A 12804-nucleotide genomic window follows, 5' to 3' on the forward strand; every position below is an offset into this window, starting at 1 on the left:
TAAATAACAGAGCCAGGCCGCGCGCACTGGGATGCGCCGGGCGGCAGCCGCCGGGCTATTGTCTCGCCGCCCCGAAGCGGCCCCAGCATCGCCCGCCGGTTCTTTCCCTTTCCCCGGCCTTTTTGGTTTTGCTTTTTAAAGAGGCGCCCCCTCCAGCCCCCTCGCCAGTGACCTTGGCCGCCTTGGATGCTCTGATTCCACGAGGCCCCCTCCAACTTGCCCCCGCGCCCGCTGGGCCCATGGCCGCGTCCGAGGACGGGAGCGGCTGCCTTGTGTCGCGGGGCCGCTCGCAGAGTGACCCCAGCGTCCTCACCGACTCCTCGGCCACCTCTTCCGCGGATGCCGGGGAGAATCCAGGTAACAGGGCCGGGCGGGGGCGGCAGGGCGGGTGGGGGAGGCCCGGGCAAGCGGCGCTGGGCGCACGTCCCAGGCGCTGCTCCGCGCCCCCGCCTGCATTCGGGGAGCCCCGGTCGAACCGGGCACTCGGACCCCGCAGTCCGCGTTCCCCACGACGCGGCCGGGGCGCGCCGCGGAGCCCTTTGTGCAGAAAGAAGCCGGTTTCCGGGTGGAGCCAGGTGCTCGGCGTCAGGGGCCCTCCTCGCCGGCTGGTGGGCAGGGCTGGCCCTCCCAGGAGCTTCCCTTCCTTGGGTGCTGCTGACCAGCTCCGTGAGGAGAGTCAGACCCGTGGCCGCCTCCGCCAGGGCTGGCTCGGAGCTCTGCCTCCCCCCGGCCCCAGCTCAGGTGGCCCGGCGTCCCCGCCCTGGCCGGGCAGAGCTCCTAGGGCCCCGAGCAGAGGGGCTTCCTCTGGGCTCCCGACTCCGGCGGGGCTGGGCGCACCTGGGCGCGCCGCCCGCCTCCCCGACAGGTGTGCTCCTGCAGCTGCCAGCGGGGAGGTGAAGGGCGTGCGCCCGGACGGAGCCCGGTTTCATTAAATCACGGGGACTCGGTCCACTCCCCACCCCCGCGGCAGCGTCGATTGTTCAGGTGATAAATCTGGTCACAAAGGCGTCTATGTGTCTTGATTGATTACTTTCCAGGGAGGAAGAAAGGCCTAATAAAGCAGGAGGGGGGTGGGCGGTGCGCGCCCTGTCACCATGGAGACGCGGGAAGCAAAGCGATCATTAAAACCTTTCTCCACCAGAAGGCAATTTTCACTTCACAGGGAGAAGTCTGAGCTTCTGAATGTAGGGTTCAAAAAAAAAAAAGTCAAAGCTGGTGCCTTGGTATCAAGACACAGGACCCAGTATTCGATCTTGGAGAAGCACCCTCTCTCCGTAGGTTCTGTTCTGACAATAAGTTGCCGGTGCCTTTGAACGAGTGCTCTCTCTGTGTGCATGGAGTCCAAACCCGACTCCCTCGGGGTAGGAGGTGGGCATCCAAGTCAAGGCAACCCCTGGGGGGCGATCCCCTCCCTCAAAAACACAGGGGGCTTTCCTGTCTCACTGCAAAGAAAGACCCATCAAAGGCAGCTCTGTGGGAGCCAGAGCCCAATTTGAAATTTTAAACAATAAGCCCATTCAAGGCTTGTAAGATTTCTTTGTTAGACTATTGACACTGTATCATTGAGTCAAACTAAGGTACCAGCCAGAGGAAATCCCTGGCTTTTCTCTATCTGGAAGGTCAAGTTCATTTCCTCGGAGTTTCAAGCAGAGGCTACCATCAGCCGACCCTTAAGGCTTTAATTGATCCTTTTAGGAGAAATGGGGATGAAGCCCCCCGCACTCCGTGTTGGATCGGCTTTTCTCTGTCTGGAGATGCGTAGCCGTGATGGGTCCGATGACGGGGCTCGTCACGGGAGGGTCCTTCCCAGCTCCTTTTGTCTCCGTGGCAGTCAAAGGAGGCAAACTTGAAACAGAAATGATGGAGGCTATGGCTTCTGGGCTGCCTGCCTCGGTGGGTGGGAACAGGGGCTGGTGCCTGCCCACCGGGGCGGAGGGTGGGGGGAGCAGTGGGAAGGGCCTGGGTGCCCGGGATCAATGAAGCCACAGGACCGGGAACCCCTGAGCTTATTATAATCGCTGGTTCACACGGTCGGCACGGGACCCAGAGGGCAGATGGCGGAGGTGAGCAGTCTGTAGTATGTATGATTCCGTGAGTGGTCGAACCTTACCAAAAAGCAGCAAGCAGTGAAGTTTTTATGGATTGTGTTAAGTAAAGGAATTCCGGCAGGAATTCCGGCAGAGAGTGAGGCACCGGCACGGCAGCTGAGAACCAAAAGGTTGCGGGTTCGATTCCCCGTCAGGGCATGTACCTAAGTCGTGGGTTTGATCCCAGGTTGGGGCGTGTATGAGAAACAACTGTTGATGTTTTTCTGCCACACTGAAGTTTCTCTCTCTCTCTCTGTCCCCATTCCTCTCTCTAAAATCAATAAACATGTCTCAGGTGAGGATGAGAGAGAGAGAGAGTCAGAATCTTCAAGTTGGAAGTAACCTGGGAACTTGAAGCAAGAAGGGTGGACTAGGGGAGCACCTTCTCCAACCTCCTTGCCTGCTTGACTTGGCCTGGGCTTGCATACCTCTGTGGGCGGGGGAATCACTTCTTTCCAACGCGGTGCATGCTGCTCTCTGGACGCATCTCTTTCCAGTTGCCTTTCCAGCCGGCTCAGGGGAATCTGCTGCCCATCAGTCCTGATGGGGCCACCCTGTGACGTGTCTCCAGGGTTTTCAGAGAGTCTGCTCTTGTAGGTCAATGTCACACCGACCAGAGTAATTTTTCCTCTAGGGCGAAGCGCCCGAATCCTTCATCCTGCTCACCCTTTGGGACCTCTCTGCCTGTCCTCCTGCTACTCTACAGAGCCACTCCTGAGACTCGAAGCCAGGGCTCCTCCTGGGGACTCTCCTGGCACAGAGTCACCCTCTGCCGTCTGTCTGCACTTTCTGTTTTATGAAACAGCTCGGGGGGCTTTTATCCTTGTCCCCAAATGTGTGTCGGTGCCTCAACAGCCTCTTAGTGAAAACTCAGACCGGGATTGGGGGTGAGCTGTGACGGGGGACATTCTGGGAGAGGGAGTTTCACGACCCCCGGGGGGAGAGCAGGGCATTCGGTTTCTGCTCAGCTCCCCCCACCCCCGCATCTCTGCCCCCCACACCCCAGTAGCCACACAGTGGTCCCAGGAACATGTTTGCACAGTTTAGCTGCTGAGTATGTGTCTCGTATTTAGTTTTGCCCACAACGAGCCACACGGTGGTAAGGACCCAGGCAGATCTTCCTTGAGTCACCTGTGACCTTCCTCCAGGGCGTGTCCCAGCTACTGGGACGCCTGGGCTCCCAGGGGACCCGCAGGCTGTATTTCAGTGACATCGCACTCTCTGGGACAATGTGCCAATGGACACGCCTCCCAGAATCCCCGAGGGCGTCCCTTCTCCCAGGCTTGCCCACACCTGAGACCATCAGCCTGGGTCTGTCTCCTACAGGGAGTGACAAATGCCGTCTCCCGGTGTTCATTGGTGGCTCCCTGATTGCTGGTGAGCGGGAGCGTGTTCTGTGGCCTTATTACTAGGGCACTAAACCCCTCAGTGGCCGCGTCCGTGGTGAGGGACGGCGCGGCAGGCGCGGCAGAACTCCCCTGGCCCAGGCTCTTCTCTGCGGATCCTTACTCTGCCCCTGCAGCAGGAGACCCTGCTCAGGTGTCCCCCAAAATGAACCTTGTCAGACGGCAGGCAGCCCCCCCGCCCCCTCCCTTCAGAGACTCGCACCCCCCAGGAATGTTTCACCCCCCTCCCCATCTGTTCCTGGGAAGCACGTCTGAGCCTCCCTGTCGGCTGGCCTGTCCTGGGTCTGGTCCAGCACAGAGCAGACGGTCTGCAACCTCCTCTTGTCCAGTCCCCTGCACCGCCTCAGCCTCCTCCTCCTTGTCCCCTCGCCGTCCTGGCCGCTGGTCTTGGGCCACAGCTCCGTCCTGCTCCCTGTCTACCCCGCTCCTTTTTCTCTCCCTGGTCCCTCATGCCGGGACTCCCGCAGGGCCATCCTCCCACAGGGCCATCCTCCCGCCTCTCCCAGCGGGAGAGCTCTCTCCCCTGGGTGTCTCCCTGGCTCCAGATGCCTGGACCAGGGATGGGGCCACGGGTCCCACCCGCGGACTCACCCGCAGGCTTGTTGGCCCCCCGCATTCCTGACGGAGCACGTCTGTGGGGGTCTGATCGTGCACCTTTCCAACCAGGTGCTGCCGATGCTGCCGGCCAGGTGGCCACGCCTGGGGCAGTCCCGAGCAGGCCCTCAGCCACGGTCCTGGTCTCTGTCCCCACAGCTGCTGTGTCTGTGTGTCCCTGTGGGCCCTCCCCCTGTCTCCTCCTTCGGGTCTTGGGCCCACGTCACCGCAGAAGGCCCGTCGGTCCACCTGATAAGATTCAGGCAGCTGCCCCCCGCCCCAGCCAGCCCAATCCCGTCCCTCTGATGGGCTCAGGGCGCGCATCGCTACCCTCCCCCCGCTGTGGACTGGCCCCCCCTCAGCCAGGTGCCCCGCACACACTTCACACACGAGAGGCTTCCTGGGCGTTTGGAGGATGAGTGGGCACACATACCAGACACCAGTGCCTGGCTGGCCAGGTGTGGGGCTGCCCAGGTGGCTGCGCCCTCCTGCCAGCTGGACAAGGCCTCTGTAGACAAGCAGCTGAGTGACAGCTGGTGGGTGACTGGGAGGAGAGTGTAGACAAGCCACAGCCCCATCTTCCTGCAGGGACAGGTCCACCCCAGAGAGGGAGACACTGTGTAGAGCACCCGCTCTCCTCTGGGGCTCCACACAGACACGTGGACACACGGACACACAGACACAGGGCCGCCCCGGAGCACAGGCTCCATTGCCCCAGGCCGGCCGCTTCCTCATCACATCACTCTTCCTGGGGACCAGAGTCATCTGCCCAGTGGCTGTGCTTCTTCCCTTCCTGCCTCCCTGTCTGACGTCCTTTCTTGTCCAGGGTCCCCCAACTCCTGTCTCCCAAGATGCCTCAGTGCTGGCTGTGGGGGGTCTTTTCTTCCCAGCACAGGGGGTTTTCCGGAATGCACCCCTGGTCTGGTCTGCTCTGCCTCAGCCCCGGAACAGTGCCCCTGCCCCGGTGGGCGCAGAGGGGGGCAGAGCCAAGCCCCTGCCCTGTACGGTGGGGTCTTCCCGGTCTTCCTCCTCACACCCTCTCCGGCTCGGAGTCCTGCGTTCTGAGGGCCTCCCCTGGCCCCTTGCAGAGAGACCACGTGGCTTCATTAGCAGTGTGACTACACGCTCATCACCTTGCCAGCTTCCTTGAGGTTATTAAAAATGAAACTGGTTGCTCCGAAAGAATATGGAGTTTGGAAACTTTGAGTTACTTCTGATGAAGAAAGCGCAGCATGTTCATTACAGAAAATGGTCGGATGCTTTTGAAATTTCTGTTCCCACCCACCCCCTCCTCCCCTCACTGGACACAGAAGGCAGTGACGAGGGACAGCTGTGTCCCTGGGGCCGCGCCCAGGTGCCAGGTGCGGCTGCCTAGCACGAGAAGGTCAGCGAATTTCCTCCCGCACGTGTCTCTGTTTGAAACGATCTCACTGTTTATTCGACAGACTAGCTTATCATCTGTCTCTCCCTCAAGGTGCTACTGTCCGGTACCGTGGCCGAGAGCTACCTGTGGCAATTTAAATCTAAATTAAATAAGTTAGAATTAAGAGTTCTCTCTGACAGGCCACACTTCCAGGGTTCCATCGCCACATGGGGTGGCAGCTGCCATATTGGACAGTGTGGGGCTAGAACATTCCGTCCTCTCAGGCGGCTCTGTCACGTTGCTCTGGACTGGGGGGGCCCTGAGGACAGAGCCCTGTCCTTGGTCCCCTGGCTGTGCTGTGTGGGAACGCTCGCTCCCCAGCGAGTGGCTGTCGTGTGTGACTCAGTGGTCTCATTGCTGTGTTCTGTGAATGGAATTGGGAGGGGGACCCCCGTGGTGAGCAGGCGGCATAAGGGGCCGTGTCCCTGAGTCCGGGCCACGCGGTCGGCCTCTCTGGGCGGCCTTTCCCTGATCGTGCTACGTGCGGTTGGCGCGGTGCTGCCCTCACTGGCGCTTTCCTGTACCCGCCACTTTTCTGGGGCCATCGCTGCCCGCCCAGTCTCCCTCGCTGTCCCCCCAGACCCCGCCCCTAGGAATGCTGCCCCCAGCCCCTCCCTGCTTCCCTACTGACTGCCACCCCTGAGAGCCCCCCACCTGCTCCAAGTGACCGGCTCGGTCCTGTGAGCGTGGGCCAGCCCGCTGCGGGTCTGAGGGTGGGAATGTGTGGGGGTTTTTCCCTGTTTCCCTCCCACGCGTTGGCTTGGTGAGCGCTTTTCGGGAAGGCCCTTCCTGAAGGACACAGGTGAGCCGTCTCCACGCCGGCCCGTGGAGCAGCCCTGGCAGTGGCGGCAGGTGTGAGCGCGGCGGGTGGGGGTGCGCAGGGCCCCACTCGCCTTCAACCAGGTGTCCGTGGTGACGGGGAACGGCATGCACCACGGGAAGGGAGGTGAAAGGAAGCAGCTCGGAGAGAACCAGCGTGTGCCAGAGGGTTGGGGGCTTATTGCCCTTGGACTTGAGGGCTGGAATCTATTCCACACGCGACGATGCTGTCCAACGCAGCCCCTCTGCACGGCCCACAGGGGCCGGTGTTCTCGCAGGCGGGCGAGTCAGGTTGCAGGTCTGGCTGTGTGGCGCGGGCCCTCACCACGCAGGAACGTGGGCATGGGGAGGCCAGATCCTCCTGGTGCGTGAGACACGTGGAATCCCGTGCTCTGATGTGCAATGTGATTTCCAAATGCTGGCCAGTGGACCAGGTAGGGACTGGTTTGGCTTCAGGGGATGAAGGAACTAACTAGCACTGGCTAGAATGAGACAGGGGTGTAGCTTTGACTGGAAGTGCGGGTGGCCCCGGCCTCCGTGTGCCAGGGTCAGGGCTCCACTCGTCCTTGCCGGCCCCTGGCGACAGGACGGTGGCTGCGTCTCCAGCAACAAACAGGTTCTCTGGGTGGGAAGAGGAGGAAGGCGACAGGTGAAGGGGCGTCTGCCTGCTGAGTCAGCACTTTGCTTTCCTGGGGGCCCCACCCAGTGACCTGCACTCACACCTGCGTGGGCAGAAAGGCGTCCCAGATCCCTGAGGAGTGGGAAGACAGGGTCAGTCTGTTTGTCTCCTCGTTCTTTGTTCTACATGCTGCCTGGCTCCCCTAACAAAAGCAGGGGTAGAGGGAGGGAGAATAGAGAGGAGAATGGACGTGGCGGCCGCCGCGTTAACTGCAGGTCAACCTAAAAGCAGACGAAGCGGCTGACCCCAGCCCAGCAGGTCTGGGCCCACGGGCTGCCCTCGGGAGTCTCCTGCGGAGAGAATCTTGGGAGAGTCGAAGCCATTTCTGTGTTTCCCGATGTTCCTTTGCTAAGAAACAAAACGGTGGACGGAGACCCGCAATCCCAGCCCGGACCCAAGTCCGTCCAAATTCCACTCCGTTGTGTTTATCAGGGAACGGGTGGAGTAGGTCGCACCCTCACAGAGCCGACCTTCCGCGAAGGGATCGAGGAGCGTCATTGTGCTTGTTGTTCACTGTGGGCTGTCGTCCTTCTTTGTACTTGAACTTCCTCTAAACGCTTAAGTAGCAGGTAGCGTCAGAAGGTTGGGGAGGCCGACCCTGCCACGGGCTCGTGTGGATGGAGAGGTGGCTTTGAGTCCCAGGGAGTTTGACACCTGCCCACCACGTCTGCCCCGCCCACCCCTGGGTGCCCTACCCACTCCCCACCCAGTCTCCGTCCCCTGGGTGCCCCACACACTCTGAGACCTGCCCACTCGCTGCCCCTCCTGGCTCTGCCGGCCTCATCACACTTCTTACTGGAAGGCCACCTGCCCTTTCGCTGGACCGGACAGGTGTGTCCCATCCCATTCCTGGCTCATGCCATGCATCCTACAGGCGTGCACGTGTCTGTAGTTGCATGAACACGCAGGGGCAGACGTCCCTTCCAGTCCCCACTTCGTCCCCCTCGGACGGCCACCAGCACCAGACTTGTCCATCGAAAGTTGGGTGAGGTGGTGGCAGGGGTGTGGATGGCCCCATCTTTGATAGTCTGAGGCTGGTGTCCTTGTTGGCTAAAGTGGGTCACTTTTTGGTGGCGTGGCAATGCCCTTATTTTAGGGCACCAGGTGTGACGAACTAAGTCGGCCGGACGTGGGTGAGTTAGCCGCTGTGTGATGAACGTGCCAGGGACAGAGCAGAGGGTGAGGGTGGTGGCTGGGGGCCCTCCCTGTACATTCCTGACACACTGTTGCACAGCTGTTCCACATGCGACACTTTGTTCAAGTCACCTGGTCCATGGCTCACTGACGAGTTACGTTGTTGCCACTTTACACGTTGGCTCCTACTTCTGGGAAGTTTGCACCTGGGTGCAGACTGAGTGTTTGCCTCCTCCTCCTCATTAGCTCAGGGGCTTTAAATGGAGTCGGGAGGATGTGCCGATCTCCCCACTTCCCTTTGGCGGAGAGACGTGGTCTCAGGCAGTGTTGGTTCTGGGGTGACTGTGTTCCTGCAGTTGCTGTTGCTGACAGCGGCACCTTCGTCAGCAGGGGCTCCTGGGCAGAGCTCCGAGCACTCGCCGGCATCGGGGGGTCTCGTCCCCTGGGCGCGGCTGGGCAGGGGTCTGCCTGGCGGTTTATGTGCACATGAGACTGGGAATCTGTCCAGATGAGGGTGGGTGGAAAGTGTCAACGAAGGGGTGGTGGTGTCACACTGAAGCATCAAAGGACAAGGGGCCAACCTCACTAGGCGGGTGCAGGTTTCAGTGAAGTGGGTATGGGGTCCTACGTGGTCATCATGTCTGTGAGTCTTGGTGTTTGTTTATCTGCCCACGCGTTCAGCACCCCGTGTGCAACGAGCCTGGTGTGGGGGCTGGGGAGGGGGTGTAAACCATCTTGCCCATCCTGGAAGGACCTGGCTGCGACAAGTGACAGGCTGCTGACGTGTCCCCTTCTGTGCTGTACCCAGTTCATTCTCTGGCTGCTGCCAAGGCTCCCTCCAGCGTTCAGGGGTCTGCAGCAGGGGGCGACCCCCCTCCTGCGTCTGCGGGTAGAGACAGTGTCTCCGATCCGGTTGACATCCAGGCTGGGCTCAGCCGGGTGGCTCGTCCACTGCACCTCACCCTCCTGGGGCACGGTGATGCCATCTCGTGTCTGTGGTAGAAATGCACACAGCCTCTCAGGGTGTAGGGCCTTCAGTTCCACTTGATTCTATCAGAGTGACGCATGGGCCAGGTTAAGGTCAAGGGGCGGTAAACACTGCTGTCTTTTTCTGGGGAGCTGGGAGCAGGGTGCGGTCTGGCCCCCACAGTGGGCTTATTGCCCCCAAAGACTGGGAGTTCCTAGGGCTCAGAGGCTCGGCAGCTTCACGTCGGGTCTCCTGCTGCCTTCAGTGTGGCTGGGTTTTGACCTGGGGGGCCCACAGATAAGGTCTTCGGGGTCACCAGCAGGTGCGTGGACACTCGGGTGTAGGACTGTTCGGGTCTGTGTGACTGACAGATTCTCCTGATGCCTGGAGCCTCAGGTTCCCCAGCTGTGGAATGAGGGTTACTCACAGCAGGGCCCACGGAGGGGGGCAGTCAGGGTCTGATGGGCTGCTTGCTGGAAAGTGCTGAGCACCGGGCCTGGAATGCAGGGAGAGCCAAGTGGCTTCCAGCAGGCGCTAGCCACGTCCCTTCATTACAGAGAAGCCACCAGCAAAGGCCTCTGGGCCGTGGGAGTGGGAAGCTCTGCCCTGGGGCAGTTTGAGGCTCCCAGAGGCCGGAGTCTTCTGCTGGCGTCCTCTTGATGAGGAAAGCAGGGTCCCTTCTGGCCCCAGGTCGGCACCGCCAGGGGCAATGCGGCATCCCCGTGGGACTGACCTGGCCTTCCCCCTGCAGGGCTGGAGCTGGTTCACGGCTGCCTGGTGCTCCACAGGCGTCCTCTCCAGGCACCGTGTTGACCTCTAGTTGACCTCTAGTTGGTCGGTGGGGGGCAGGGCCGAGTGAGAAAGTTGGGTAACAGGCCCCAGCCGGAGGTCAGCATGGAAGGCTGAGTCGGCCCCAGCTGGGCCAGGCTGTGACCGCGCTGCAGGGACCACAGGCTCCCGGGCTCCTGGAGGTGGGTTTGGGGCTCAGGAAAGAGTGTGGGAGGGGACCTGGCATCCCCCGCTGCCACTGTGATTCCTTCTTTCCTGAAACCTTGCAGGTAGCTGGTTACAGAATAACAAAAAAACTTTATCTCATTTTTTTAAGAGAAATTATGAGTGACGGGACATTTAATAACTAACAAGGCAGAAGCAGCAAACTGCATGGTCTCAGCTTCCGCTGGCCAGGCAGCCTCTTGGGGTGGGGGTTTGTGGGATCCAACCTCTCTGTCTCCCCTGGAATCTGACGGAACTTGTCTTTTCCTTAAAATAATAATCGCAAACAGCACTGACATTTTAAGCAGGTGCTTTTAATCTTTTCCTAGTTCTTTCCCACTCTCTGGGAAGTGCCTTTGTATCTTTTCCCTCTAAGCATCTTCGCTGTCCACTGGTCCGCCCTCAGCCCCAGAACAGCTTTGCTCCGTGAATTCTGGCTTTCTCTCGTGTCCGTGGCGACGACACCCTTCTTACTCCTGGTGCTTTTACCCATAAGAGATGTATAATTAAGGGGAGCCCCCCACCCAACAACAACAGAGCGTGTGAAGTTCAGGTGGACGGGCCTCGCCTGTGGGACGTGCCAGGAGCTCCTAGCAGCGACTCGTTAGTGACAGTGTCTGCTAAAAATAAGCCTTACAAATGCGTTAATAATTGGTCTCCGTGTGGTTTTTAAATCAACTAGTAACAGTTTATTCCGGGAGGATATGAGCAGCTGTTGGCTCTCGGGGAAACATCAGCACACTTGCCTTTTTCTGCCTCTGCCTCTGACCTGGGGGGCACGGTGGGGGGCTGGCTCTTGCTCAGTGAACTCTTTGGCCGGGAGGCTAGGAGGTCATGGCCTCCGTTAGCACCTGGGGGCCCAGTTAACATTTCATGGGGACAACATCCCAGGAGCCAGCGATCCTTGGAGAGGGGTCAGATGATTTCTGCCCCAAAGGGGGCCGAGCACTTGGGTGGAAGGAAGAAGTCACGCCCAAGATGGGCAACTCACCGGAAGTGAGGTTCTCTCTCTCCTCCCTCCCCTTGTCCTCCTCCATTCATCGAACCGTGTGCCCCCTGCCGAGCCAGGTGTGAGGCCAGGTGCAGGGACTTGGCAGGGAGAGGAAACCTTCCCCACCTGCATGGAGTGGGCTGGCGGGGGTGGGCTGGACTTACCATCCCACAGGTGGATGCCCAGTCATGCGGGTAAGGTCCGCCCAGGGGCTGCGAAGGGGCTGCGAAGGGGCTGCAAAGGGCTGGCAGTGGGCAGGGGGCGACTCGGACAAGACGTCCAGGGAAAACAGTGCTTGAGTTGAGAGCTGCAAGGTGGTTGGAGTGAGGCAGCCCAGGTGGGAAGAGACAGGTGTGCTGGGCAGAGAGGTGGCCCATGTAAAGGCCAGGAGGCAGGAAGCAGAGGGGCGGGGTGGGGATGGTGACCTCTGGAGAGCCATCACTGGGGGATGTTTGGCTTCTGTCACATGGGGGGGGCAGCCCCCGGGGGCCCCAGGGCTGGACCGCATTTTCAAGGGGCTCAACCCAGAACTTCCCAGCCCCTTGTTCCTCACGGCCCCTTGACGGGGAGCTCAACAGTGAAATCCACCCGCACTTTGTCCATGGAATTTGCGACCGAGGCTGGGACCGGCCGGTTGGCCGGCTGCAGGGTGGACTTCAGGCTGCGCCGGCAACGTGGGAGTAGGAGGTCACGTTGTCCCATGTGGCAGCTTGGAGCACGGTGTCCACAGCAGACACACCTGTGGTGCTTGTGCCCTGTGGTGGCCCCAGCCTGCCTGCATGGTGGGTGACAGGGACCCTGTACTGGCACATGGAGACCGGGCCAGCAGGAGCTGCTGGAGCTGCTGGATTTCACGCTGGAAGCTTGGAATTGGCACCGTGGGCTCAGCAGACGTTGCACCCCGCTTCCCCCCATCTCCCTGGGGAGGCGAGAGACGTACCAGCTCATGCTACCCAGGCCTCGCTCAGGGTGGCTGGTGCCCAGACCTTCTCCTGCACAGCACACTCGGCCAGGGCCCAGGGAGCTAATGCCGAGGGGCTGTCCTCACCCGAGGGAGGGGTTCATGTCCCAGCCTCCCCTCCTTCCTGCGTGCAGTTCTTGGAGCAGGTGCACAGTCAAACCCTTCCCCCCAGCAGTAATCCCGAAAATCTGCCCAAGGGAGCTTTTCTGCCCTCCCTTCGCCCGCGTCCTCCCTCCTGCTTTCCCACGTCACCTTCCACGTAACTGGCCTGTTCTTAAGGCCCCTCGAGCTCTGTGTTCAGGGGAAACCAAACCAAAACCAAGATTGGGGAGGTGGGATTTGCTGAAGGATCAGATCTGTGGGGCAGAAGTGGGGTGTGTGTATATGTGTGTGTGTGTGAGAGAGGGAGGGAGAGCAAGGGCCACCGGAGGGTTTGGTCTGCGCACCTGGGGAGGGGCCTGTCCGGACAGTGATGGGGAATGTGGGGGCGGGCAGACTGGGAGTCTGGCAGGGCCTGAACCAGAGACGGAGCAGGTGCCGCGTGGAAATGGTGTGGGGGCTTGGGGCGCGGTGGGTGTAGGTGCCTGGGACCAGACAGCACTGGTGGGCCAGGCTGCCCACCTGGTGCCCGGGATTCAGCCATGTCTTCCTGTTTAAGGAGCATCCGGTCTCCTTCCTGCCTTCTTCCATCCCTCCCTCCTTCTTTCATTTTGTTATCCATCCATCCATCCATCCATCCATCCATCTACA

The 12804-nt window shown here is 60.6% G+C and overlaps 1 protein-coding gene across 1 annotated transcript in view; it reads left to right on the forward strand.

Moving 5' to 3' along the window:
* Window positions 1-239: 239 nt before the first annotated feature.
* PHACTR3 (phosphatase and actin regulator 3) overlaps window positions 240-12804 on the forward strand; it is a 107365-nt gene continuing 94800 nt past the window's right edge. The window contains exon 1 of the mRNA XM_037153563.2: window positions 240-357. Within this exon, the coding sequence (XP_037009458.2) occupies window positions 240-357 (118 nt within the window). The remainder of the gene's footprint in view (window positions 358-12804) is intronic.

The sequence above is a fragment of the Artibeus jamaicensis genome, unplaced genomic scaffold (genome assembly GCF_021234435.1).
Source record: "Artibeus jamaicensis isolate MK-2021 breed Jamaican fruit bat unplaced genomic scaffold, CSHL_Jam_final contig_685, whole genome shotgun sequence".
NCBI classification, from domain to species: Eukaryota; Metazoa; Chordata; class Mammalia; order Chiroptera; family Phyllostomidae; genus Artibeus; species Artibeus jamaicensis.